The following is a 23,988-nucleotide window of genomic DNA, read 5'->3' as shown; positions in this document are numbered from 1 at the left end:
TCAAGCAACTCATTGCTCTCCGCAGCAGCTACAGACCAAATTCTCCCACCAGCTGTCCGCCACGTTTAGGTTTTCAATTCAGTACAAATGGAATGAAAAATGTTTTCCTGGAAAAATTTGAAAAATAGATTAATATGTAAGGCCTTAATTCAGCCAACTGCTTTAGTATTCTCAAATATACGCTGCAGACCACTTTACCACCGAGTAATTTCTACAAATTACAAAACCTTTTAAGCTCATGTGAATAAAACTTGCTGAATCCAAGAGTTTAAAAGAAAATCCATCAAATGCCAGTGCATGTTCAGGATGGCACCATCAAAACAGCCTTCTCCTGACCACAAATACCCTTCATCCTCTTTCACATTATTCTTTTCTCATCCTACAGGTGTCCATCAGAATATTTTGGCAGGCTCTGGAGGGTCATGTACCCAGGAAGATCGTTATAGGAGGCATTCTAAAAAATGAAGTATGTTAGCATTTCTGTTTCCTCCACTTCACGCAGGGTCACCTGCAGGCAAGGGAGGAGAGGGCTGGAGAGCAGGTCCTGCCACTTGGACACGCTGCAGGGATGTGAGTGCAGGTCACAGCGAGTGCAGGACAGGCTCCAACACACTGCTCACCCTGGGGCCACAGGATCCTTGGAGGGGCTGTTCTCCTCCCACAAACACGTTCTGGGCTGAAGTGCTGCAAAATGAGAGGTTTTCCCACAGGGAGGCAGCGAAAGGAGATGCTTGAGGGGAAAAGGCAAACAAAGACAACACGTACTCAACATTATTTTCAAGTCCTCAGCTAAGGTTTAGTTTGCAAAGCCATCCTGAGCCACAAAACACCTCCCAGCCCTGTTGCACTGATTATCCTGAACACCTTAATAGGCCACTCAGTAAAAATTACCCACTGCAGGTGAGAAGGTGAAGAGCATTACAGCAAATTGCCCTCAGCGATAGCTGAAGCAGCGGGCTCTGCACCTCCAGGAGTGGGGCAGGCAGCTCCTTCCCCGCTGACATGTTAAACCCAGCTGGAGCCAAGCCGTGTGTGCCAAGGCTTTCAGCCTCAGCCCAGGGGTGACTGCAGCATGGTGAAACACAGCACCCTCCCCCTCTCCCAGCAGCATGATCCGTGCAGGAGGCTGTGGGCTTGGAAAGGCTGCCAGCCAGCAACACTACACCCCAGGCAGAAAATGCAGTCTATGCAAGGAATTCAGCCTTCTGAAAGGGGCTCGCTGCTCTCTCCCACAGCGCTTTGCCCCCAGACTCTCCGTGTGCTCGTCCTCCTTGTACCTTCTACAATTATTAGGAGATATTTCCAAGGTGGGGGCAACACCAGCCCCCACCGAGATCACATACACCACCCGGCCACCCCCCTCTGAACAGGCTGGGGGTGGAAGGGGAGCACGCAAAGAAAGTCGTGGGAGCAATTTGCCACGGCCCCCCCGGCACAGCACAGGCACAGCCAGCACAGCGCTCGTCTGCAGGGCCATATGGCAGCACACGATTGCTCCTGCTCTCCACAGGAGCCAGCTCCCCACCTACCCAAAACAGCATCTAAAACCACATCTAAAGTCACGGATGGTCCACAGCCTGTGAATTCATCTGCAGGAAGTTTTTCTGCCCAGCATGGCCCTGTCTAGAATCCCTGGCCTTCACTCACCTATGCCCCTAATTCACAAAATAAATAGGATAAAATATATAAAATAAATCCTTAAAGTATGAACAAATCCTAGTCTGCTGTTCCTCAAATCCTAGACACATAGGGCACCCTGTCCGTGTGGAGAGAGGATGAGGAGAGATCCTGTTGTTGATTCCTGCTGTGGCCTGTCGCTCCAGGTGCAGGAACACTCCAAACCTGTCCCGTGCTCCCACCAGCAGCCACACGACACTGGCCCATTCCCTCCAGGCACAGCAAACGTCTTCAGCTGACAGTCACAATTACTGTAATTTTCTACAACCTCCCTTGCACAAAATGTTTAAACTAAATTAAAAGCTTTAACAAATCTTCATCACTGTAGTTATTAACAGGTAGAAAACTACACCTTCCCACAACTACAATAACGCCCCTGGTACTTCCATGTGGGAGCACGTGGGGCTCAGGAAAACCTGCAAACCCAATTTATCAGTCTGAGCAGCTCCTTGTTTAACAGGCACCCTCACACAGGAGCCCTCACAGCCTTGCTCCTCCCCATTTGCCATGGGCACCGCTGCCATGAGGTGTGGATGGGTTCTTTGGTGGAACACAGGGTGCCAGGGAACACTGGGCAATGAGCCATATGCTTATCCAGCAAAATGCCAACAAGCTGAACTTTTGGACCACGGTGGAAGGATGGAAGTCATCACACTGTCAGCCTTTACACACCATTCAACCCCCACCACTCTAGCCTGACTGCTCCAAAAGGCTTCCTCCAGCCTCTGAGCTCACTGCTGCCTGGAGCATCCCCTCCCTCCACTGGGGAGCTGGCAGCCCCTACACAGAGGTGCCAGAGCTGCTCTTGGGGCTGGCAGGGGGAGAAGTGAATTCCCACAAGCCTGAAACACAGCAGATGACACCAACAGCACCAAACCAGTCCTGAGCAAGGCATGTGCTGTGAATACCCAGTGCTCCTACATGTTACTGCAAGACTCAGCGGCACAGAGAGCCCCACAGGCCTGCATGGGAACCCCATCCCAGAGAAGTAAAGGACCTGCAGGTCAGAAGGACAAGCTCACAGCAGGAATAACACAACCCACCTGCTGAACAGGTTTTCTTCTACTGCCCCCATCCTGATTAGCAGTCCCCAAGGAAAGCACAAAGAATAAGTCCATCCACTCCATCCAGCTTTGGACAGACCATGTTCAGTGGCAGGGGAAAAAATGAAAAAAACCTTTACAATCCTCACTTGCTCAGCTGAATGCTAATGGAGCAAGTGCTTTTGCTCAAACCTCGGAACAAATCGAAGTGAGAGATGCATTTCATTAATCAATTCTCTTGCTGCTCCCTGCTCAGCAAAGGATATGTTATGTCAGGTGCATGTGTGTGCCATGGAAGCAGCATTTTCCCTGTGCAGATGGTAATAAAAGGAGACATATGACTACACACAAGGAAAGAGTTCACCTGAAATTTCCCATTTCTGGGAGAAACACAGAAGGGAATGAAGGGAGGCATCATCCATGTACGTTCCTCTGGAAAAATTCAGGAGGAGGGAAGGGCAATTTAAGTCAGCCTCCCCATTTTGAGATGTCTCCACTGTTCTAACTTGTAAGACACCAAACAATAAACCCAGGACCATAAAAGAGACACAGCCTATAACCACAGGGGAAGACACACGCTTCAACATAAGTCACCCCTAAAAGAGAATAAATATATCCTAATTCAGGCTGTCTGGGACTGAGGCAGGAGCAGCTAAATAAATCCAGCTGGCTAATGACAGCTTTTCTACTCCAGGACTTCCACCTCCTCCCAAACAATACCTGTGTGCAGGATCCCTGACTGCATGCTGAACATTTTCTGAGCAGAAAAGGAGGACGTGTTGCAAAGATTTTTCCCCTCATCTGGCAAAACTTCACCAGCAGTTCTGGTTTCTACAGCACAGTGCTCACAGACTGAAACACTCACTTGCCCAGACCTGGATGGCCTTGTCTGGGCTACCAGAGCCTAAAAACATCCCAGTGTAAATAAAGGGGGTGTCAGGACATTCTCTCTGCACCTTCACCCCCTCCACAACTCCCATGGTGTGCTGTGCAGCTGTTTTCAGCAACATTTACACAAGTCACTGTACTAGAGAGAAGTGTTACTGTATTTGTGTTATTTTCGAGCCTCACCTATTTGGCAGGTCAAGGAATCATTTATTTGCACTCACTTAAAATAGCCCCAGGAGCCAAGCCTGAATACAAAGGAATTTTCTTCTTGAACTTTGTGCAGAGATTCAGCAGTTCAGATCTTGGAGTGTCCTTCTCGATCCAAACAAAAACTGCCCTGAAGATCCCTTTCTTTCATCTCTTCCTGACAAAGAGATATTCACTTCACAAGCTGCCACAGCCAGATGCCCCCACAGCCACCTCTCCAAGCACACGGTGCTGCACTCAGGGCTCTGAACTTCTCTGCAAAAACAAGCACTATCTTTTGGAGAGAGGAGGGTCCTGGTTTTAATCCATAGCTGCTGGCACTTACTTGGGAGAGTTACACAGGATGTTGACAATGGGATAACCCAGGAAGACACCACTGCTTATTTGTGGACTATCCCAAATCCCACCTATACATCATTATTATCATTTATTTTACAGACACTTTATCTCAAGCTCCTGGGGAAGCAGATTTCTGTATAAATACCAGGAGGGGAAGGAAAGAAAATCAATAAAACCCCAAAAACACTTACTTGAAAATCTGACTGCAGCTGTTTGACTGGTGACAGTCCCTAGGGAGGTGTGAGACACGCAGGAATAATTACCCTCAGCACCAGCCCTCTCGGGATATTTACTGTCCTTTGCCCCAGCCTGGGATGAGATGAAGAGTGATCCATTTGGAAGCACATGGAGATGCTCCTGCTCCACTAATGGAAACCCATTCTTCTTCCATGTGATATTGATCACTTGCTCAACAGGAGTCAGGTTACAGTCCAAAATCACCACTTGGTTTGGCTCCAGTATCACCTTTGCAGGACCAGCACTACAGCTCAGCTCCAGAGAATCCCCTTCCAACAGCCTCCCTGCAAAGACAAGACAGTGTTGCAGTGGGGGTTACTTTCCTTGATTTAATCACATCCCAGTTCTACACAGAAAAGGAACCATGGCTGGAGGTACCAGGTGAAGTTCAGCCCTGCTGGGTGACCAGAACAGCCCATGACTCCTGTGCACTGCATTCTCCATGCCCCATCCTTCTGGCTGTACAATCTGTACCATTTCTGCCATTCTCAATGGGCCCAGCAGCCACCCCTGTTGTCCACACTTGTTTCCATGCTGGATTCAAGCAGAAAGCAGCTGGAAGAAGGTGAAGAGGTGGTAACAGTAAGAGCAAGCAAGCACAGAAGATGCAGCAAGGACCCCAACCTCCCTTGGCTGCCCCTTCTCACTCACACATCAGAGCCTCCTTTGAGGCTGATCAACCCCCACAAGACAATTAAGTGCAAGGAAAAGTATCCAAGCCCAGTGTGGCACTCCAATGCCAATGACCACAACCTAGTTAGAGCAGCTCCCTCTCTTACTGGCAGTAAGAGCTCAAGTCCAGCTGGGAAAGCAGCAACTCCCACTGATGTTCATGTTCTGGGAAACACATTTCAAAGGAAAGACAATCAAAGAATGGTTAAAACATGTCTCTGAGCATTCCATCCCATATAGGTAAATTCAGAGCAAGAATGGATGGATGCATTTTCCCTGCTAGAAAAGGATATTCCAATTGTTAGCAGACAGTACCCAGCACATGCCCTTAGGCAACCTTCCTGCTGCAGCCGGAGGCCAGAGCAGTGACCAGCAACAAGCTCAGCTGAACAGATCTTAGTCTGGCCCACTTCCAAACCCATGTACTCGAGGGGGCTCCACCTCTGAAACAATGCTCAGCATTTCCTAAAAGAATATTGCCATTAATAAAATGCATTTGCCGTTAGAGTTCTCCAGAGACACTAAGTCAATGTTAGCTGGCAGCGCTGCTTCCACACACCAGCAATTTCAATCTCTGCTGTGCTCAAACCATCACCATCCACTTTTTTTATGGCTCTGCTCCAAATTATTTTGTCACTGCTCCAATCAGAAATGTTTCCTGCCTCTATAACAAGTTTATCAACACTGGATATGAACCACATGGCTCCCTGCCCGTCTCCTATCGCAGAAGGCTACAGATTAATTTTATAGGAATTCAAACACCCTATTAAACCTGCTACTACCTACTGCTGATAAAAGGGCTGCACTTTAAAAGAGTGTGTGTTAAGCATGCAATTAGGGTCAATGACACGCAAAATTACATATGCAGAGAGATGGAATTATTTCAAGGCGTGTGTTGGAAACTGCAGGTGGCCCTGAAAGGAAGGGCCTAACCCTGTCCCCACACGTGGCCAATTCAGTGCCCATGGGGACGGGAACTTGTCAGGTTTGTCATCACTGCTGGGTTGTACAACAACCACTGAGAACTTGGTGTTGGGCCAGCTGTGTCCCTTCATTGATGAGGAGGCTACACAAGAACCCAGCCTGTTGATTGCCATTGTTATGGGACAGAACAGACCCTCTTCTGTCACCTTCACTAGGACATCCAGGGGGCAATCTCCCAGTCCTCAAAGACAAATTCCAGGAGGATACAGAGATGCTCATGTCACACACACGTCCAAGCACTGTACTCCATGACAAAGGACCAGGCACTGCCAACACAGAGCCACCTGCAAGTCCCTGGATTTAGGGTTTTCCCGCATGGATGCTTCCACCATGTTGATATCTCACACTCTGCAGGGAGAAAGCACAGCCAGAAGCAGCAGACATCCCTGAGCTTCCAGTGTGTACACACCACAATGGAACTGTGGCCCTGGCAGGTCCAGGTCAGGCAAATGTCACCAAGTGCCCTCCTGTAGGGCAATTCTGCCCACTCATGTCTCCTAGGGCAGATTGGTCCTTTGAGGATCACAGCAAGCTACAGAGCTCAGTGGCTCCCCAGGAGGACAGAAGCAGGTGAACACAAAGCTGAAAGGCTGCCCCAGATGTACTGGAAAGACACTGCCTCTGGAAGCCTTTCATGCAAGACAGCTGGTACCAAAAAACTGTATGAAGTAGTGAGAAATTTAGCACACCAAACACCTGTATAGGTGACATGGACAAGCACAGGAGAGGGTTAACAGCTGAAGAAAACTCAGCTGAGCTCAGGACAGGAGGCACACTCAGATGCTGTCATGAGAACCCCCATCCCTGTGAGAATCCTCATCCATGGAGAAGCAGTGACACAGACTCTGAAGGGATGTCCCTGTAGCAGCTGCTGCCAGCAGCATGTCACCGAGGCTCAGGCAGCCTGTGTGTACACACCACTTCTCTGGAGGCAGGGCTGCTACGGCAAAGGCTGAGGCATGTGATGCAGAGCTTATTCCAAAAGACTTGAAACTGTTGGGTAAAGTCTTTGTTCTTTGCCTTTCTTTACATTCGTCATCTTTAGAAGCTCCTGTTCATCACTTGGGGAAACAGCCTGTGTATCCATCCTGTTTTCTAGTTTCTTCAGACAGCAATTAGAATGGCATTTTGCTGAAAATACTCCTCTTCCAAAGGTGAAGTGTGAGGGGACAGCCAGGAATAGAGAATGGATCTGCAGTGCAGCTTCCCACAGTCAGAAGCAATTATCAGCCCCTCAAAATTCAATTCCTTAAAAAGTCAACTCAACCTGCTTTTAGCAGAATAAGAACAGAACATATTTTCCATCACAGAAGTAGTATTTGCTTTTCAAAAAGATGTGATGTTTCTATATCCCTAAATCCCCCAGCTCTTTTTCCCAAAGTCAAAACCTACCTGGATCCAAGCTTCTACTTGGTTGGTCAAACATGTATGACCACCCCTGCTTGTTTGTTATTTAACACAGCCTGCTGGAAAGGACTCTCAGCTGGACAAATGAAGTTCCTACCCAACACCAGACTGCTTTGACCTGGCCCAAATCATCCAGCATCCCTCCTTCCTGCCCTTTTGGCCCCAAAATATTTCAAGTTTTTGGTGACAAGCTATTTGCACATACAGAGGTTGACCAGCAGGGTCCAGAGTACAGTGCAGACCTGGCATTGCAAAAAGCCCCAGTGTGACTTTTGTCCCAAGATGTTAAAAAAACTGCATAAACAGTCCCTGATTAAGGAAAAATACCTTCCAGGCTCTGGATGACGTAGGAGGAGGTCTGGTTCAAAACACCACACTAAATTAGCAAGCCTGACAATGAGATAAAAGCCCCTTCAAGGGAAGGGATCAGAAGAGAGTAAAATTAGTCCAAGAGAGATCAAAGACAAATGAAATCAGGAATGTTAAGTGCTTACAGAAGCTGCTGACTATTTCCAACCTCCATTCTTCATCCTGTAGTGACAGAAATGGATAGGACTCTGGTTATGTCAGAGCCACATGCTCATGCAGCCTCCTGCTCACCTCCACCCTCTTACCTGCCAGAGGTGATCTGTAATGAATGTAGTCAAGGTGGGCTCCCAAGACAGGAGCCAGAAGGGCTTTTCACACATCAGTCCTAGGCAGGTGTTCCAGCTACAGACCTGTGCTTTGGAGCCAAACAGCTTTTTATTTTTGACTCCTCCTGAAAGTAGTTTCAGCTGCTGAGCTATGCCAAAGTGGGCAGTAACAGCTTTCAGATCATAAATGTATGTGCAAGTACACACTCACATGTAGATACACATGACATACTTGTGCATTCACATACACAGAGTTCTGAGGGAATGCAGATGTATTCAAACGCAGAGCATGCCCTGGAATGGAGGGTCTTTGATGTAGCAAGTTAAAAGCATTTTGTTCCCATGAAAATTATATTTTCTGACCCAGGCTCTGCAGGGTTTTTTCACTCTCCCCTGTGTTGCTAACCCCTAGGCTATATTGTGCATAAAAACAGCCCAGGAGAAAATGTTCTTTTTCTCCCATCTATTTCCTCACTTCCATCAGCCATCCATCCACCTCTGGCATCCAGGCCCAGTGAAGTAAATTAAAAAGTCCCCTGTTGAGTGGCATAAAAAAACAGGGTGTTTCAAATGAACAAAGGTCGTCAAATCTTCAAGGCACAAAGCTGTCCTCTGCCCTCCACAGGAGCACAGCCCCTGCCAGCCTGAGTTCAGATCCAAGACAGGCATCCGAAAATCCACATTAAATCAGCCAACAGCCCTTCCCCAGTCGCACACCTCAGCGTCCAGCCAAACCCCACTCCTATGATCTCCTCTCCCCAACATCAAAGGGAGGCAGAATAGCCCAACATACCACTGAGTAAAGGGGAAAAAGAACAGATTCTGTTGGGTTTTAATTTCAAATCTCTAACTAAGCAGGTGAAATGTGAGCGAGCAACACAGCAAAGTCTGACAGATTCCTGACAATGCAATTACTGGGGCAGAGGTGAGACCCTCACAGCAGTGTTTTTACATCCAGGACATGCAATACTCCAAGCCTGCAGAGCTGGGAGCTTCCACTCCACAACTAAGAACAGCACAAACCCCCACTTGTATCCTTGCACACAGGGCTATTTCCCATCATTTCCCTGAGGTTTAATCACTTAAATCAAGGTGGAAAAACCTAGACAAGGGAGATGCTTGTTCTGGTGAAATTTTGGCTATCAGAAGTAAACATGTCCTTGAGCTCTGCTACACAGCAGGAGCAAATAAAAGGTTACTGTTCAACAGGAGACAAATGGCTTTGTGCGGAGGAGAACGAGTCGTGGTTTAGTAATTACTGTGAAAACAAAACATTCAGGCATAAACCAAAAAAGGATTCAGTGCACTGGCATATCTGTGTTTCTTTCCTAGTACAGCTGAAATCACCTGATCTACAACCCCTGAGTAAGGCCCTTAAGACTGACAGCACATCTCCATGAATTCTATCTTCTCTTCAAAAACCTCATTCAGCTGGGGAAAGCCAAAGACATTTAGGCACACACAAAGATCCCAAGGCACAACCACTCCTACAAACCCCAGCCCACTCAACAATTCCAAGGCTCAGACCTTCATTTCAAGGCAAGGGAGGCTCATCTTGAGCATAGCTGAGTGAGGCCCCGGGAGCAGCTCAAGGACACCCAGCCCAAAGCAGCCAAACCACTGACAGCCTCCAGTGCCTTCCTGTAAAACCCCTCCAACACTCCCAGCCCAAAACAAAGAGAGCTGAGCCAAGCCAGACAGGACCCATTACAGCACAGGCCTTGGGAGATTAATACTTCACAGGGAGCAAAGTACAAGGGTTTCTAATCTGACACACTTCCAGAGCTGACATCACTTCTAGTTCTTGGCAGCCAGAGATTTTCCTGGGGAGCCGCTGTTGTGCTGCAGGTCCCACAGCCTGGAGCCTGGCCAGCACATTTCCTATTCCACACACATCTGGCACCTTGAAACTGGCTTGTGCACCTTGCAGAGATCCAGCCAAAGAAAACCTTCCCAGGAGCGAGAAAGTGGCTCAGACGAGGAGAGCAGAGTGCTCGGTCATCGTGTGTGTTCTGTGGGATATCAGGCGGTAAGAGGAAAGGGCTCCTCTCTCCCCTCCACATCCCACAGGAGGTGGCAGGAATTCAAGCTGCATTTGAGCCTCTGCACTGTCGCCTGCCTTAATTTATGTATTTATTTTGGATGTTGAACTCGTGGAACTCAACAGCACAATTAATCTTATTTAATTGGGAGCGAACAGCACTTAAGAAATGTGAAGTTACTCCTTCCAAAGGGTTTTCCTACCTCTCAGCAAGCCAACTACTGTGCCATTGTTCTGCTTAATGTAACCTTCTGCCGATGCTCTTCAGAGGCTCTTAGAGCTGTAGAAAATCTTTACGTTCCCATTGTCTAATTCAAAGAGTGACTATACTTCAGTGTGTCCCCATTAAAGCAACACAAAGCTCTCTTTCTTCTTGGAAACTTTATGCATTGACAATTACAAGTCAATAGCTTGGTCTCAGTCTGTTTTTAGGGCAATTGCACTTGGCAAGTGGTGACCCAGAAAGAAATCTGGACGAAGGTCTGCATGCTGGGTGCTCAGCAACACCAGCACTGAAAGCAGAACTGGAGGAGCTCTGGGCTTGGAGCACCCCACTCCCATGATCTCTACAGAATGAGAGGCTGAAAGAGGAGCTGGACACCTAAATCCCCTTGTGCATCACTTGTTCAGCCTCCCCACAGCACAATAAAACAGAAAACATTCTTCCACTAAACCTTAAGGAGGCCTGTGAGACAGAAGGGTCAAGATCCCTACATTCCCTACTTAGTTACCAGATGTTACTGGAACTTTCCACCTTGTAACAGCAACAGGAATAAGAAAGTTACACCTTCAACATCCATTAAGCCTCTCTGGAACAGAAGGCTCCTAAAACTAATCTCCAGAGCTGCTGAAAAGACCATTTTATTAACACTTGATATCCAGGCACAGCAGAGCAGTTCCAGCACCGAGCAGTGCTCACCAGTGGGAAGCCAACCTTATCCTAATTCTGCATATAAGCAACCTGGATAGTTTATTTAATAATGCAGCATCTCCCACTGTTGCAAGAGAATATTTATCCAGCTGGCAGCAAGGGACTCTCAGATCATCCCCTGTCACTAAGCTGATCCCAGCCTTTCATGAGCAGCTGGGTGCCAGCCCAGCACTGCAGGCAGCAAAAGGCGGCATGTGGAGAGTGTCACATTGTCCCCACGTCAAGGGGCTGGGTACAAGGCCATGCCAAGAGCAATCCCCTCACACCCTGCACAGATCCAGCTGCAGCCGTGGTGTACAGTGTCCTGGTCACTCCTCATGCTGGGCCTGGGGGCACATTGGTGCTCCTTGAGTCCTGGCACACATCCGGAGCCAGGATGAGCACTGGCAGGAAAAGTTGGAGCATGCAACTCTCCCCAAAGAACAATGCTGGGCATGAGTCTCTGGCCTTTGTCCTGTCCAAATCCCCAGTTCAAAAACAAAAGAGGAGAAGGGATGGCATGAAAAAAACATCTAAAATGCATGCAACACTGCATCACTGTTTATGGGCCATACCTGGGAAGGATGGTATCATCTAAAGCTGTAATTACAGTGAATAGATGTGCTGGTTTGGGCTGGGACTTAATTAATTTTCTTCACACTGGGAATTGAATACCTTTGTGTAGAAATGTAACATACACCAAGGAAAACACCAAGGGAGTAGAACAGTTGAAAAGGAAGTATTTTTGAAGATATGCTGAAGTCAACTGAAGCTGTTCATTTCACCCACCCAAGACCATGAAAGCCACCAACCCACACAGCCCTGGAAACTCCAACCTAGTAAAATACCAACTGATTTCTAGAAAGGACTAAGTGCTCTCCTGCTTCCACACAGAAGCATCATATTTGCCCAAATATGTGTGTCTACAGATGATGTGTAACAGATAGGAACAAACACCACACCATCTCTCTAGCTCAAGCTCCTTCTCATTGAGATGTGTATTATTCTGATGTGTCCCCTGCAACAAATGGTCCAGAAAGATGAAACAAATCAATAGCAGTAAAAATTTATTCATTGTGTTGAATTGCCAATGGCAATTATAACAGTAAACTGCTTGATTTTCACGAAGGTTATGCTTTTGTATTTCCCCCCTTTGATCCCAGAAAGGTTTCTGATGGCAGAGGAAGCCTAGAATTTCAAAATCCAGATTTGCTAAACTCAGCCTTTTTCTCCCTAAGGTGTCTCACAATTGGAACAGGGAGATGTGTCCCCATGCAGAGCAATATAAATGTGAACCTCCCTTGCACTGAAGGATGTTCAAAGTGCCAAAGTGACTTAAACACTAAAATCCCTGAAAGCCTCTCCACAATCCCCACACTGCCTGATCCAGGGAGGACTGAGCTGTTCCCCTCCCTTTCCCAGCCACTCCACGCCCAGCACACAGAGCACCAAACCTCAGGCTTTGCTCTACCAACATATCCAAGGCAATGTCCATCTCATGGCCCTCATCCTTCCCTTCTTAAAAAGCCAATGAGGAACAGCTGAGATGATCCCTGCAGAAGCTGCTGCGAGCATGGGATACATGGGGAACTCAGCACAGAGCCCTGGGTTTGCATTCAGAGATTTACAGTGTGGAGGCACATTAAAATTACAAGCTTCAACAAGCGCACTGGAACAATAACACATCAGAGTCCTGTAATTGGGCCCTGAAATACACTTAGTGAAAAATACAGACCAGCTGCAATGCTGGAAATGCTCCTAATGCAATCCAAGGTAATTATTGGTAACAGACCATCAAACAAGTGCATTAATATGCTCTGATCAGAGAGAGAATCAGATGGGACAGTCTGGCACAGCAGCTTGTACCTGCAAATTATGTAAATGATTTGAAAGAGCAAAGCCCCCAAAGCCCTAGAAACACTAACTCTAATGAAAGTTATTAAATGCTATTTTTGTTATCTGCTGGTGTTAACATCAGAAGGCCCATTTGCTGCAGTGACTGTAATTGTACTGCCGAGGGTCTGGACTGAATAAGCTTGAGTTTTGCAGACTAAAACGACTGCCTTAGATTTGCATGATCTCACAGACTAAAACGACTGCCTTAGATTTGCATGATCTCACCGACACCCGTTTAAACACATAATGACTTCCTGCATTTTTCACTGATGTTGGAAAGGAAACCCAGTTATTTTGCTTTTGTGAGATGCACAGGTTCCTGATTTTACTTCATCATACATATACTTTATCTGAAAAGGACTCAGAAGATCTTTAACTTCAGAAGAGTCTGAAAGAAGTCTTCCTGTTACAACATTACCTATTTTTACACTTCAACTGTTTCAGCTCAGCATACTTTTAGGATATACTTTCATCTTTTCATATATGAGAAAGGTAAAAGTATGCAGTATGATACAAGCTTCAGTATCATCCCTCTTGAGAATAGTCACTTAACCAGAAACTAATATTGCCAAATAAATACACAAAAATCCTTCACCTGTGTGCTACAGTTTAAGAGTATTTTGTAGCTCTTTCCCCTGGGTTAACAGCTTTGCATAGTCCAAAGATGCAAATATAAATACGTTAAATTGAAAAATGTTCAGTTCCGACAGTGAATATTTTATCAGTCAAGTTCTCACCACCCTACCATATTTAAAAAAAAAAAACCAAAACAAAAAATACCCAATGCTAAACCTTGGGAAAAGTCTAAGAGGAATGAAACAGTGTCCCCACTCCAAGTCTTAATCCAGCAGCCAAACTTCCCAGATAATACATCCTGTCCTCCCTGCCAAACAATTCTTTAGCCTTTGTAACTCAAAATTTTACACACAAAATGTAGTGTAAAGCTGTGGAGCAAGCAGAGAGTGCCCATTCTTCTTTTCCCTCATTTTAAAGACCTCCAGAAACTTGGGCTATACTTTATAATTTCAAAATAAACACACCACCTGTAATCTTATTTTCTTTTTTTTTCACACTGCAAAACAGGCACACTTCTAGCTTTAATGGTGCACTTGAAGACTCATCCACCTCCAGTGAGAGCCAAAGGCACCTCCAGTGAATTTCATGGCTTGGTTCACTGTCCACCTTGCTTTTCAGCATGTCAGGGGTGTTGCATGTCACCAAGGACAGCAAGAGTGCTTGGCAGCAAAGGAAAGATCAAGAGTGTGTTACAGGAAAAGGACACAAGCCCTTTGACTCTGCCCCTGCTTGGGTGTACAAGGCTCGTGCTTGGAGTGCCAGCTTGGCCCCAGAGCCCCACCTCACCCACCCTGGCTCTCTGCAAAGGAGGCAGGAGTGGCAGCAGCTGCTGTAATTTATTAGTTGTGTTTGTTCACGCTCACCAACCCTCCCTAGGACGCACCGCTCCGATTGCAGCCAGACGGAAACGGCGAGTGTGACTGGAGGCAGCGGGAAAAACACTTCTCCATCACGTGTGCTTTCCCCTTCACAGGTTCCACTTCCAGTTGTCTTGCCTGTCATTAGAAGGAACTTACAACCTGCTGCTGAATGATGTACTGTAATCAATACAAACAGCCACAAGATCCCCTGGAAAAATGTGGGAGCACTGCTCAGCAGTGATATTTATGAGCACAGAATCCCACAGACCAGAGCAGTCCCAACTCTCCTGAGTATTTCCACTGTTTACACTGAGATCAGGAAATTAAAATGATATTTTACGCTTAATGATTTGAACAAGACCTGTGAAGTCCTTCTCTCGGTCCCATTTACAACACAAACGCCAATGACAGAGCAGCAGATGGTCAGAAACACTCCCCTAGAATATTCAGGCGATTCAACTTGAATCTGTGCCCAAATCATTTAACTTTAATGGATTCTTTCATTAACAACCAAAGAAAGGGAATATGGTTGCCAGGACATTAAAATCACTTTTTCAATTATACTGTTATAAAATCGAACAAATTAGCTGTAATTCTTAGCTGAAGCTTAAATGGAAGCACGACTTTAAGAAAGAAATTAAAATTGATTTGGATTAGTGGGCATCAAGGGCTTTTTAAAAATTAACAAGATTCTTATGACTTCATAGCATGGATGGATTAGCTAGAGGTTTCGCTGCCCTATGCTTGCTACCTGCCAAAGCATGGCAGCTGGCTTCACAGCATTCGTTACAGAGGGGTTTAATTAGACTGAGGGGAGAGAACGCAAGGATTGAAGCTGGAAACAAAGTTCTAGGGAAGCTGGGTGCTGTCTGAATCCACCTTTTGGACTCAGCCCAGTAGGGTCTTGGCAAAACTCAGGGAAATCATAACCTCTAAGCTTTAGCAGGGCAAGGTCTACAGGCTGTAGTGGTTAGCTCAGGGTGGTCTTGCAAAACTGCACTGGATGCTTCACAAACACCAAAAGAAAATCAACCCCAAGATGTCTGCTGTAAAGAACACATAACTTTAATGCAAGCTGCAAAAAAAAGAAAAAAGAAAAAAAAAGAAAGATCCAACATACCACAAAAACCCAAAGCAGGTAAGGATTAACAATGGGAGCAGTGGAAAGAGCAATCCATAAAGGAAACAGGAACTGTAACACTGGGCACCAGGATGCAAGCTACCTACAACACAGAGCAACGGGGTCACACTAGGAAGAAAAACGTCCTTTAAATTGTATAATAGGAACTTAATGAAAGAGACCTTCACTGAACACAACTTGCATTGATCCTAAAGACCAGAACCCTAAGATGTACTTTTAGAGAGCCATCCCCCTGCCAGGGAAGGGAGTGATTTGGAACTGCTGCCCAGAAAAAAAGAGACTGAAACCAAGCTGGAGACTTTTATACCTGTACTGGACAAAACCTTTTAAAATTTATCTATTAAAAAAAAAAAAAAAAAGCTCTAGTGGGAACAATCCTGTTTTGACCCCTGCGAGCCGGACGGGATGTTCCAGCACTCAGGCTCCACCCCAAACAGCTCCAGGATGATGCACTGCCGAGAGCACCTGCCAGCTGGCACAACTGGCCTCTCTGAAAGGTAAATGCAGCAGAACATTTCAAAACCTGTCTCATGAAATCTTGCAATACAAAGCACTTCAGATGACTCCCCTTTACAAGTCAGCATTTCATATTTAGTTATTTCTGCTCTTTATTGCAACACAGTGGGTGGCAATTTGCATCAGTAAAAGCTGGCTAGAAAAGTTAATCTTCCTTTGGACAATCCTGAATATTACTGCTTTGCCATAATCCTGCTGGTTTGTCACCCTGTATCTGGCTTTCAGATATGTCACAGAGTAATGTTCTCCAATAAATCAAGAAGAGCTTCACCCTTTGAACCAAGCTTTGAATTGTAATCGCTGTGGGTCTCCATATGCTTGTTAGCAGGTCTTACGTTTAAGAAAACAGAAGAACACATTTTAATCCAGAACCTTTCAAGATCCATGTGTCTTTTCCTTTAATGATTTAAAATCAGGGCACCCTCTGGCTTTTGGTTAGAACTAATGGCAAGATTTGGCCTAGTAGGGTGGCAACTATGCACACATAACACACACAACCGAGACCTTTATCTCATCTAAGGTAGGGATCTGAAAAGCCTGGAGTTGGTAAGAAAGGAGACCCCCGGATGAGACAGTCACTGATAGTGATCTCTTTGCAAAGCAGAGAGAGCAAAGGCAAAGCAGAATGGGCTTCTACAAACCAATGTTTTAGGCTGAAGGTGACTTTTGCACCACTGCAATGGAACAGGAGGAGGCACATCCAATCCAGGTGCTTCTGTTGAGCAGCAGCAAATTCCAGGGTAAGGAATGGTGATTTCCAGCCAAGAGTATAGGAACTTCCTGACACAAACTGCTTGATCCAATCAAGCAGCACAGACAGCAACCGTACCTGTGAAACCTGGCCTCCAGGCTCACACACAGGAGCAGGTAGAGGAACTTCTCACCACACTGTAGGCACCAGCACCTCTGTCCAACTGTGAGTTAGAAGTACCTACAGGGACTTCTGAATACCCATTTTGACTTGTCTACAAGTAGAAGCTTATTAACATCACAATTATTAGTGACAATTATACAACTATTATATATGTTAATATATGTCAACAGAATAAGAATATTAATATATTCTCTACAGGGTATTTCACAGAATTAATGAGATATCATAATGAGCCTAACCTCTCTGACATCTTGCTAATACTTATTTCTAAGCAAGCTACTAAATTCAGTGTGCATCTGCTCCAGCATTGAATTGGCTTGCAACTCAACTTGATACCCGTAGGTGAAAAGGACGTGAATTCTGATGAAGGGAGGTTTCTGCCTTGCTGGGGGCAGTGACAGAAGAGGCAGATGTACATTTACTCCTGTTGCCTTTATTATCAATCTGGTTCCTCTACTAGAGGCAGCACTGAGCAGCCAAGGCTTAAACCACCCCAGCTCCTGCTGCAGTGAATGGCAGTGAGTCCCTGAGAGCTCTTTGCCACTGACACATCAATTCAACCACATCACAGGGCTGTCTCTATCTCCAGTCCTAACTCCTCCCCAAGACCTTCAAATTCAACTCCAGCGAGGCTGCTGCTCACAACATTGTTTTCCTAGTGGTCTTAGCCACGGAAAGGGAAGGAAGCACTCTCCCATGCACTAGGGAAGAAACCACAGTGCAGTCCCACAGCCAGTGAAATGTGTCCTCGGCATCCTCAGAGCCAGAGACAACCAGGGGCACACAAGGCATTTCTTGAGTTCATTCACATTCTGTCTCCTGTACAAGCTGAGATTCAGGAACAAGAGGTACCTCATTTCAGCACCAGATCCTAAAAGCCCTAATTCTCTGGTAGCAAATTCAGCAGCAAAATTCCCACAGAGAGGAGGATTTAGCCCTCGAGAAGCCCAAAACAAAAGCAGCATCTGTGACTCACCCATGAGACCCACAGCAACAACAGTGTAAAAATTACATTCACATGGACTTGATGCTACTCATGGAAAACAACTCTGGAGCCTTTCTGCTGGCAGACCCCATCTCTGAACACTCTTCTTTCCCTCTTTTGTTCTTTATAGGATATTTGCATGGAAACAAGAGCCCTGTTTCTCAGCTGCTCATGTCATCCTGCTGTCTGCCCTTCCTTAACAGAAGACAGGCTTTTCAGAGAGGCTGTTTTCAGGCAAATAGCCTGGAATGACAGAAGAACAGAGCACATGAGCACCTCCCAGAGCCAGAGTGCCAGTACCAAGCCAGGGATATTCCCTGTGCACAGACAGTCTCTCACTCTTTCAGTGATGGAAGCTGCTGGATACACGGGAAGAGTTCACTGGCAGACTTTCAGATCATCTTCCATGGAAAACAAGTCTCTTACTTCAAGACCATGCTGAGAAGGTCCAGTTATATGGAATGCAACACCAATTACCAGCCAGGAAAAGCCCTGCTAGCCCGAGGTACCCCAAACTCAGCACTGAATTGTGGCTCCATCAATATGAGACTCAGACTCCTTCAAAAAAACCAACCCAACAGTTATGGCAGGTTCAGATTCTGCTCTTGCCCCTGAATCTTCCTGTAATTTTTGCTCTTTTATAAGCATATTACTGTTGTTCCAGTGGGGTTGTCTGTGTGGAAAGTCTAACCAAAGCAGGGGAAGCCGACAGCGACCTGCTCCGTGTATCCAACTCAGAGTGTGAGCCAGACAGCGCTGTCAAAGGGCAAAGAATACACTCTGGAAACAAAACCTCTTTGTTCCTCTAATTTTGTTCCAGTTAAGTCAGTTCAGCTGTTCCATATAACCAGTCAAAAACATTCAGCATTTCCCAAAGTATTTTAAGACTTCAAAGTTGTAGGTTTTATTTTGACAGTTTTAAAGCGCATAGCTTTTTTTTTCTTTACAGATTTTTTTTTGCATTAAAAACAAGGCTGTTTAATAAATTAAGCTTTACAACAACCACTGCCGCTCTGCTTTTATCATGGCTTCAATTAAAATATTGTTTCTTGAAGACAGCTAACGGCTTCTGAGAAAAAAAATGAGGGTGTTTCACTGAGATTGTTTTCAATAGACTCAATTTGTTAAAACTTGTGATTAAAACCAAACTCCAAGTAGGGCAGGCTTAAAACCAGGGGGGTTTAAAGCTGTCTAAGTTGCTGATATGAACTCGAAACTTCACGGCCTTAAATGAGCATACCTAAAAAGTAAATTTTTCAATACCTAACAATGGAATATTTAGGAAAAAGTGACCTATCCAACAGTCACTGATGAGGAAAATGTAGAAAAAACACTGTTTAGAGCAGTGTCTGGCAGCTCAGCAGAGACAGGAGTTCACCAGGAGCAGGCTGTTCCAGAACAAAACCTTTCTACATAACCCAGGCAACAGATCTGACCTTTTCATCTACAAAAAACAGTTCAGCCCCCTGAACTCATTACTGGGGGAGATCTGCCCCTCAAACCCATTTTTATTTTTTTTTTTCCACAGTCTCAGGGCCAAACCTGTTCTGACACCGATTGCCTCCTGTCAGGAAAGTGCTGGAACAGCTCAGGGACAAGACCTGTACTGAAACCAAACCTGTCTGAACTCTCCCCGTGTAACCTGAGCTCCACACAGCCGCGCTGACATTGTCACCACACTGAACGGGAGCCAGGCAAGCAAACCAACGACTCGAAGGACTCGTGTCTTCAAAAGCAAACAAAAGAGGGTTATAAAAACTAATTAGCTGTTTGTGCTCGCTGCTGCTCCTCTCTGCAAAGCTGTAACCACAGCGAGTACATCTCTGAGGGCTTCTCAACAGCGGCTCTGGAATGGCCCGGGCTGGGCCAGCTTCACGGTGCCAGCAGCAAAGGCCCTAATCCCACAGTTTTGAGGTCAAAGCTCCACTCGCACAGTTCACAGTACAGCCCACAACCAGCTGTGTCAGCACAACTGAGAAAGCAGGATCAAGCAGCCGTGGGGACGAAGCTTTTAAGCCTGTGATGCTGCCAAATGCTTCGTATCACAGCCCTGCCTATTTGCATTTCTGCCTTGGGCCCCATCTGTAGCTTCCCATCCATGTAAAAGCTGTCCCCAGGGAGAAGAAAGGCTACTGTCCATTTGTTCAACACATCTCAAGTGCATCCAGCTTCAAATGAAATAGGTCCTTAAACTCTTTTCCACGCAGTTCTAACTCTCTTGTTGTCTGAGGGCAGGGAAGACCAGAAATGGGAGTAGCTGGTCCAGTGGCTTTGATCAGTCAGCACCAGGCACCAGTGCAGCTCCCAGCCTTCCATGCCAACACCACATCCTCACCATCAGAAACACACACACACACTTAATTCTCTCCTCAACTTCCTCTTCAGATAAAGGATCCTACAAAGTAGGTCTCCAAATGTAGTATCAGTTAAATCACTTTGTAATAACACACAGGAATATCTTTAAAATATGGTTACATCCTGTTCTAGAAGTCTTAATGAGCCATATTTTTAGTCCAGGAATAACCTGAAAACCAGCAGAGACACACTGCAGCACTAAAACTATGTCACTGTAAAGCTATTTCATTATAAGCCACGGCTCTCTTTGCACAGATAATTTCTTCCAAGAGCCCAACTAAGCTGTTACAAGGTTTTCCAGCAGGCACACATGTGAAGCAACCAGAAATAAGCCTAATATACCAGGCAGAAGTTGAGAACCAGGAGAAAGAAAAGAATAAACAGAGGAGATGGGTCCCTTTCAACACACGTGTCTCAGCAGAGGTCACTGCAATGACTGGGAGCTGGAGGAGGGCCAGGACACCATGCATGCATCTGTCAGGGATCCCACCCAGGCTCCAGGCAGGCATCCTCACACACACGGGAACTGCAAGGCTGGAGAAAGCAGGAGCTCCAGCTCAGACCACCCAGCCTCTCGTGCCTTGCACTCGCTACCTGCAGTGACAAAGTGACTGACACAGCCACAGCTGGCAGAGCTGCACGAGGGAGCACAGACCATCCTCCAACAGCCATTTGCATCCTCATCAACATCCCCAGGTGACAGACTTGTGGAACACAGAGGCAAGGCCAGGCATCTGGCACCCCAACTTGCTCAAGCTTCACGCGAGAAGCAAAGAGTAGATGAGGTACAGACAGGATCCAGACGTGACGGTGGCAGGACATTTCTGCTCATGCTCAGAGGTTTGAAGAATTCAGCAGCACCCACAGCAGCTCACTCCCAAAGCCCCTGGCCTGAACACTGCACTGCCTGGGAGTCCTGCAGGGCTTGTGACCTCAGAAGGAGCTGAGGAGAGGCATGGACACAGCCCCCATCATCCACTGGGGAGAATGATCACTCTCCCACTCCCTCTAAAGTGAAAACAAATCACAAAGACACCCCAAGCAAATGCTGGTGGACTGACACCCTGTCTAACTCAGAGGGGCAATGTGAAACTCCAGTGGCTCTTAGGCTCTAGAGAGAAACTCTGAATTGCTTTCCTGGAAGCTGCACCTTCCCCGATCCTTGAAGAAAGCCGGGGTAAGGGAATACCCATACACTCCTTATCTCCTTAACATGAGGAAAAGAAGAATCTAAAATGGGCTTCTCTTCTGAACCAGCTCCAAAGCTATCTCAGAAAAGCCATGTTATCTCCCAGCAGCCCAAACCACTCCTATTTGTTACAGGATAATAAAGCCATTACTACTGAGAAATCACATTATTACACTGTTTCTTTTACATGGCTATAATTTAACAGTTCCTCACTGTTTGCTTTAGAAAATCTATTCTTGAAAGGTCTATAAAATTATGAACTCTTGCTCCAGTTTGAAAACATAGGCACAAGCAGGGATTTCTGTTTCCTAACAAATCACATACCCCTACTAGTAAATACCAGCTTATAAGAAACATCTTTTGTTTATTGAAAGTAAATAGCATGTGGACATTTTAAACAAAAAGAAGGTGGGAGGCAGAGGGGGGACAGACAGATTATGTTTTTCACTTTCATTTTGCCTTGTGTCTAAACAAACAGTCCCTAACAGCTTTGTTTTCCAAACCAACTTTCTCCCAGCTGCTATCTGGAACTACAGAAAGGGAAAACAATACTCAAGATGTACAAGGATTACTTGACTTTACACACTCATTTTACTCAGCAGTCAATGGTCTGGCTACACAAGCCACAGGGAGAGTTGCTAGGAATAAGCAGTAGGCTTGGAGAGACTGGTTGGCTTCACATCAGTACTGGGAGGGTTCACTCAGACCCTCATGCCATGCCAGAGGGAATCAGCATTTTGCCAAGCTTTTGTGACAGGTCCCAGTTTTGCCACAGGAACTGATCCACTGCCTTCCACCAAGCCACAACCACACAGAAACTTGGAAGATGACTCTAACAACAGCTTAGAGAAGAGGTCAGACAAAACAGCTCTTACAGACCATCAGGGACAGCTACCTGAAAACAAACTATCACCCTGATCTTTTTAGCCATGGTTTGTACTGTTTCCATAAAGTACAGGAAGCACACAGATACCCACCCAAGAAGGCACAACAAATTATACCAGGATGAAGCACACTCTAATGGTTTCTGAATTTTTCATCATCTTCAAGATCAAAGATATTAATAATCAAAGATCTTTCTCATCCCTCTGCCTTCAACTGATGATCAAGGCACCAAATATTCCCACACTCCTTTTTCCTGCCTTCTTGCTACACAGTTTAGTGTTACTTAGACCATGTCTATCTCACAAGTTCCTTGCCCACAAGAGATGCAGCAACACTTCACTAAAGTTGCAGGGTGGGAATAGCTAGAGTTAATATTTTGATCAATTTCACTCAAACAGCAGAAGATTCCTTACATCCAGGCATAAATAGAGACACATGACTTGAAGAGAGTCTCAGAAATGATGTGCAAATACCTGGCTCTATCACAGCTCTCACAGATCACTGAAACCTGCTATATTTAACCCACCACTTTTTTAATTGCCCATCATGCCACAACCAAACAGCCCCTCCACAGATGATGGTCCAGCCCCTTCTAAGCTGGACCTTCACGAACATTACCCAAAAAAGGCATTTGAAGGGCCTCAGATGGAGTCCAGAACTTCTCACTTATACCTCATTCACCCCATCCAGGTCTTACAGGACAGCACCTGTTCAACTGGGAATATGAGAAGCAAACCCTCTGCATGAGCCCTTTCACAAGGCCTGTTTCTCCCACGGCTGTGTAGCTGCCACAATAGCAAAGTCCCCCTGACAGCACATGGATTTTACTGCTACTCACAGTGCAAATGAGATAATTAGGTCAGAAATCTTCAAAGCCCTGCCACTGCTGTGGGTAATGAGATTCTGCAGTTCACCTGAAAATAAAAATGGAAGGAGAAGGATAGGTAAAGCTCCTTCCCTACCAACAGCCTGAAGTCAAGCTGTGAAGCCATCCAGGAAACAGCTTTAGTCCAGCTTCCATCAAGAAGAGGTCCTTCCTAGCAGCTGAGAAATCAATGCATGAATACAACCCTTAAAATAGAAGAGCATTCATACGGGAAAACCAGGGGCACAACAGATTTGCCAATAAAACACAAGGTACAAGCAGCCAAACTGCCACATTTTAATCAGTGACAGCCCTCTTATCTTGCTGTGTGCTGGCTTTCTCCTTTCAGAAAGAGACCAGATCACATCTCTGTTCTTACCTGAAATACTGTCTTCAAAAAAAAGGGGCAGAGAACCCTTCTACAGGGGTGTCACTTCGCTGACAACCCAAGACACAAACACTCCTAAGACTGAGGTGAAAGCTTTCACAACAAACAAAATCACCTGGCATGTATTTAGAACTATTTATTGTACAATTCTGTCTTCTGAAGCTAAACAAAGAGCCTCTCTTGTTTGCTCTTGATAGGCTGAGGTTCAAGTCTGGAGTGTGTCTTCAGGGCAGGGTGTAAAGCCATAATGCAGAGCAGCTACAGAATGTCAATAAACAGCTCTGGTTTCAATCCTACCAGGAGCACAAGGAAATACACATACAGACCCTCTTCCTACTCCTAGTGTTTTCCAGCTCTCTCCAAACAGCCAGCCTGTCCTGTAGAGTCCCTGCAGAAAGGCCTAGATGTGCAACTTGTC

At 46.0% G+C, this 23,988-nt stretch overlaps 1 protein-coding gene across 3 annotated transcripts in view; it reads right to left on the bottom strand.

Moving 5' to 3' along the window:
• IGDCC4 (immunoglobulin superfamily DCC subclass member 4) overlaps nucleotides 1–23,988 on the bottom strand; it is an 86,886-nt gene that overhangs the window by 52,249 nt on the left and 10,649 nt on the right. For 2 of the 3 annotated variants that reach the window (XM_014250992.2, XM_088063286.1), the window contains exon 2: nucleotides 4,346–4,675. In XM_014250992.2, coding sequence (XP_014106467.2) covers nucleotides 4,346–4,675 — 330 coding nt within the window. Of the gene's footprint in view, nucleotides 1–4,345; nucleotides 4,676–23,988 lie in introns of those variants that run through there. The other variant, XM_088063287.1, reaches the window with a different exon arrangement.

The sequence above is a fragment of the Pseudopodoces humilis genome, chromosome 16, assembly GCF_049639895.1.
Source record: "Pseudopodoces humilis isolate 2021_Gansu_Grassland_sample_001 chromosome 16, ASM4963989v1, whole genome shotgun sequence".
Taxonomy (NCBI): Eukaryota; Metazoa; Chordata; class Aves; order Passeriformes; family Paridae; genus Pseudopodoces; species Pseudopodoces humilis.
The sequence above is the reverse complement of the archived record's forward strand: the minus strand, read 5'-3'. Positions and strand labels throughout refer to the sequence as shown.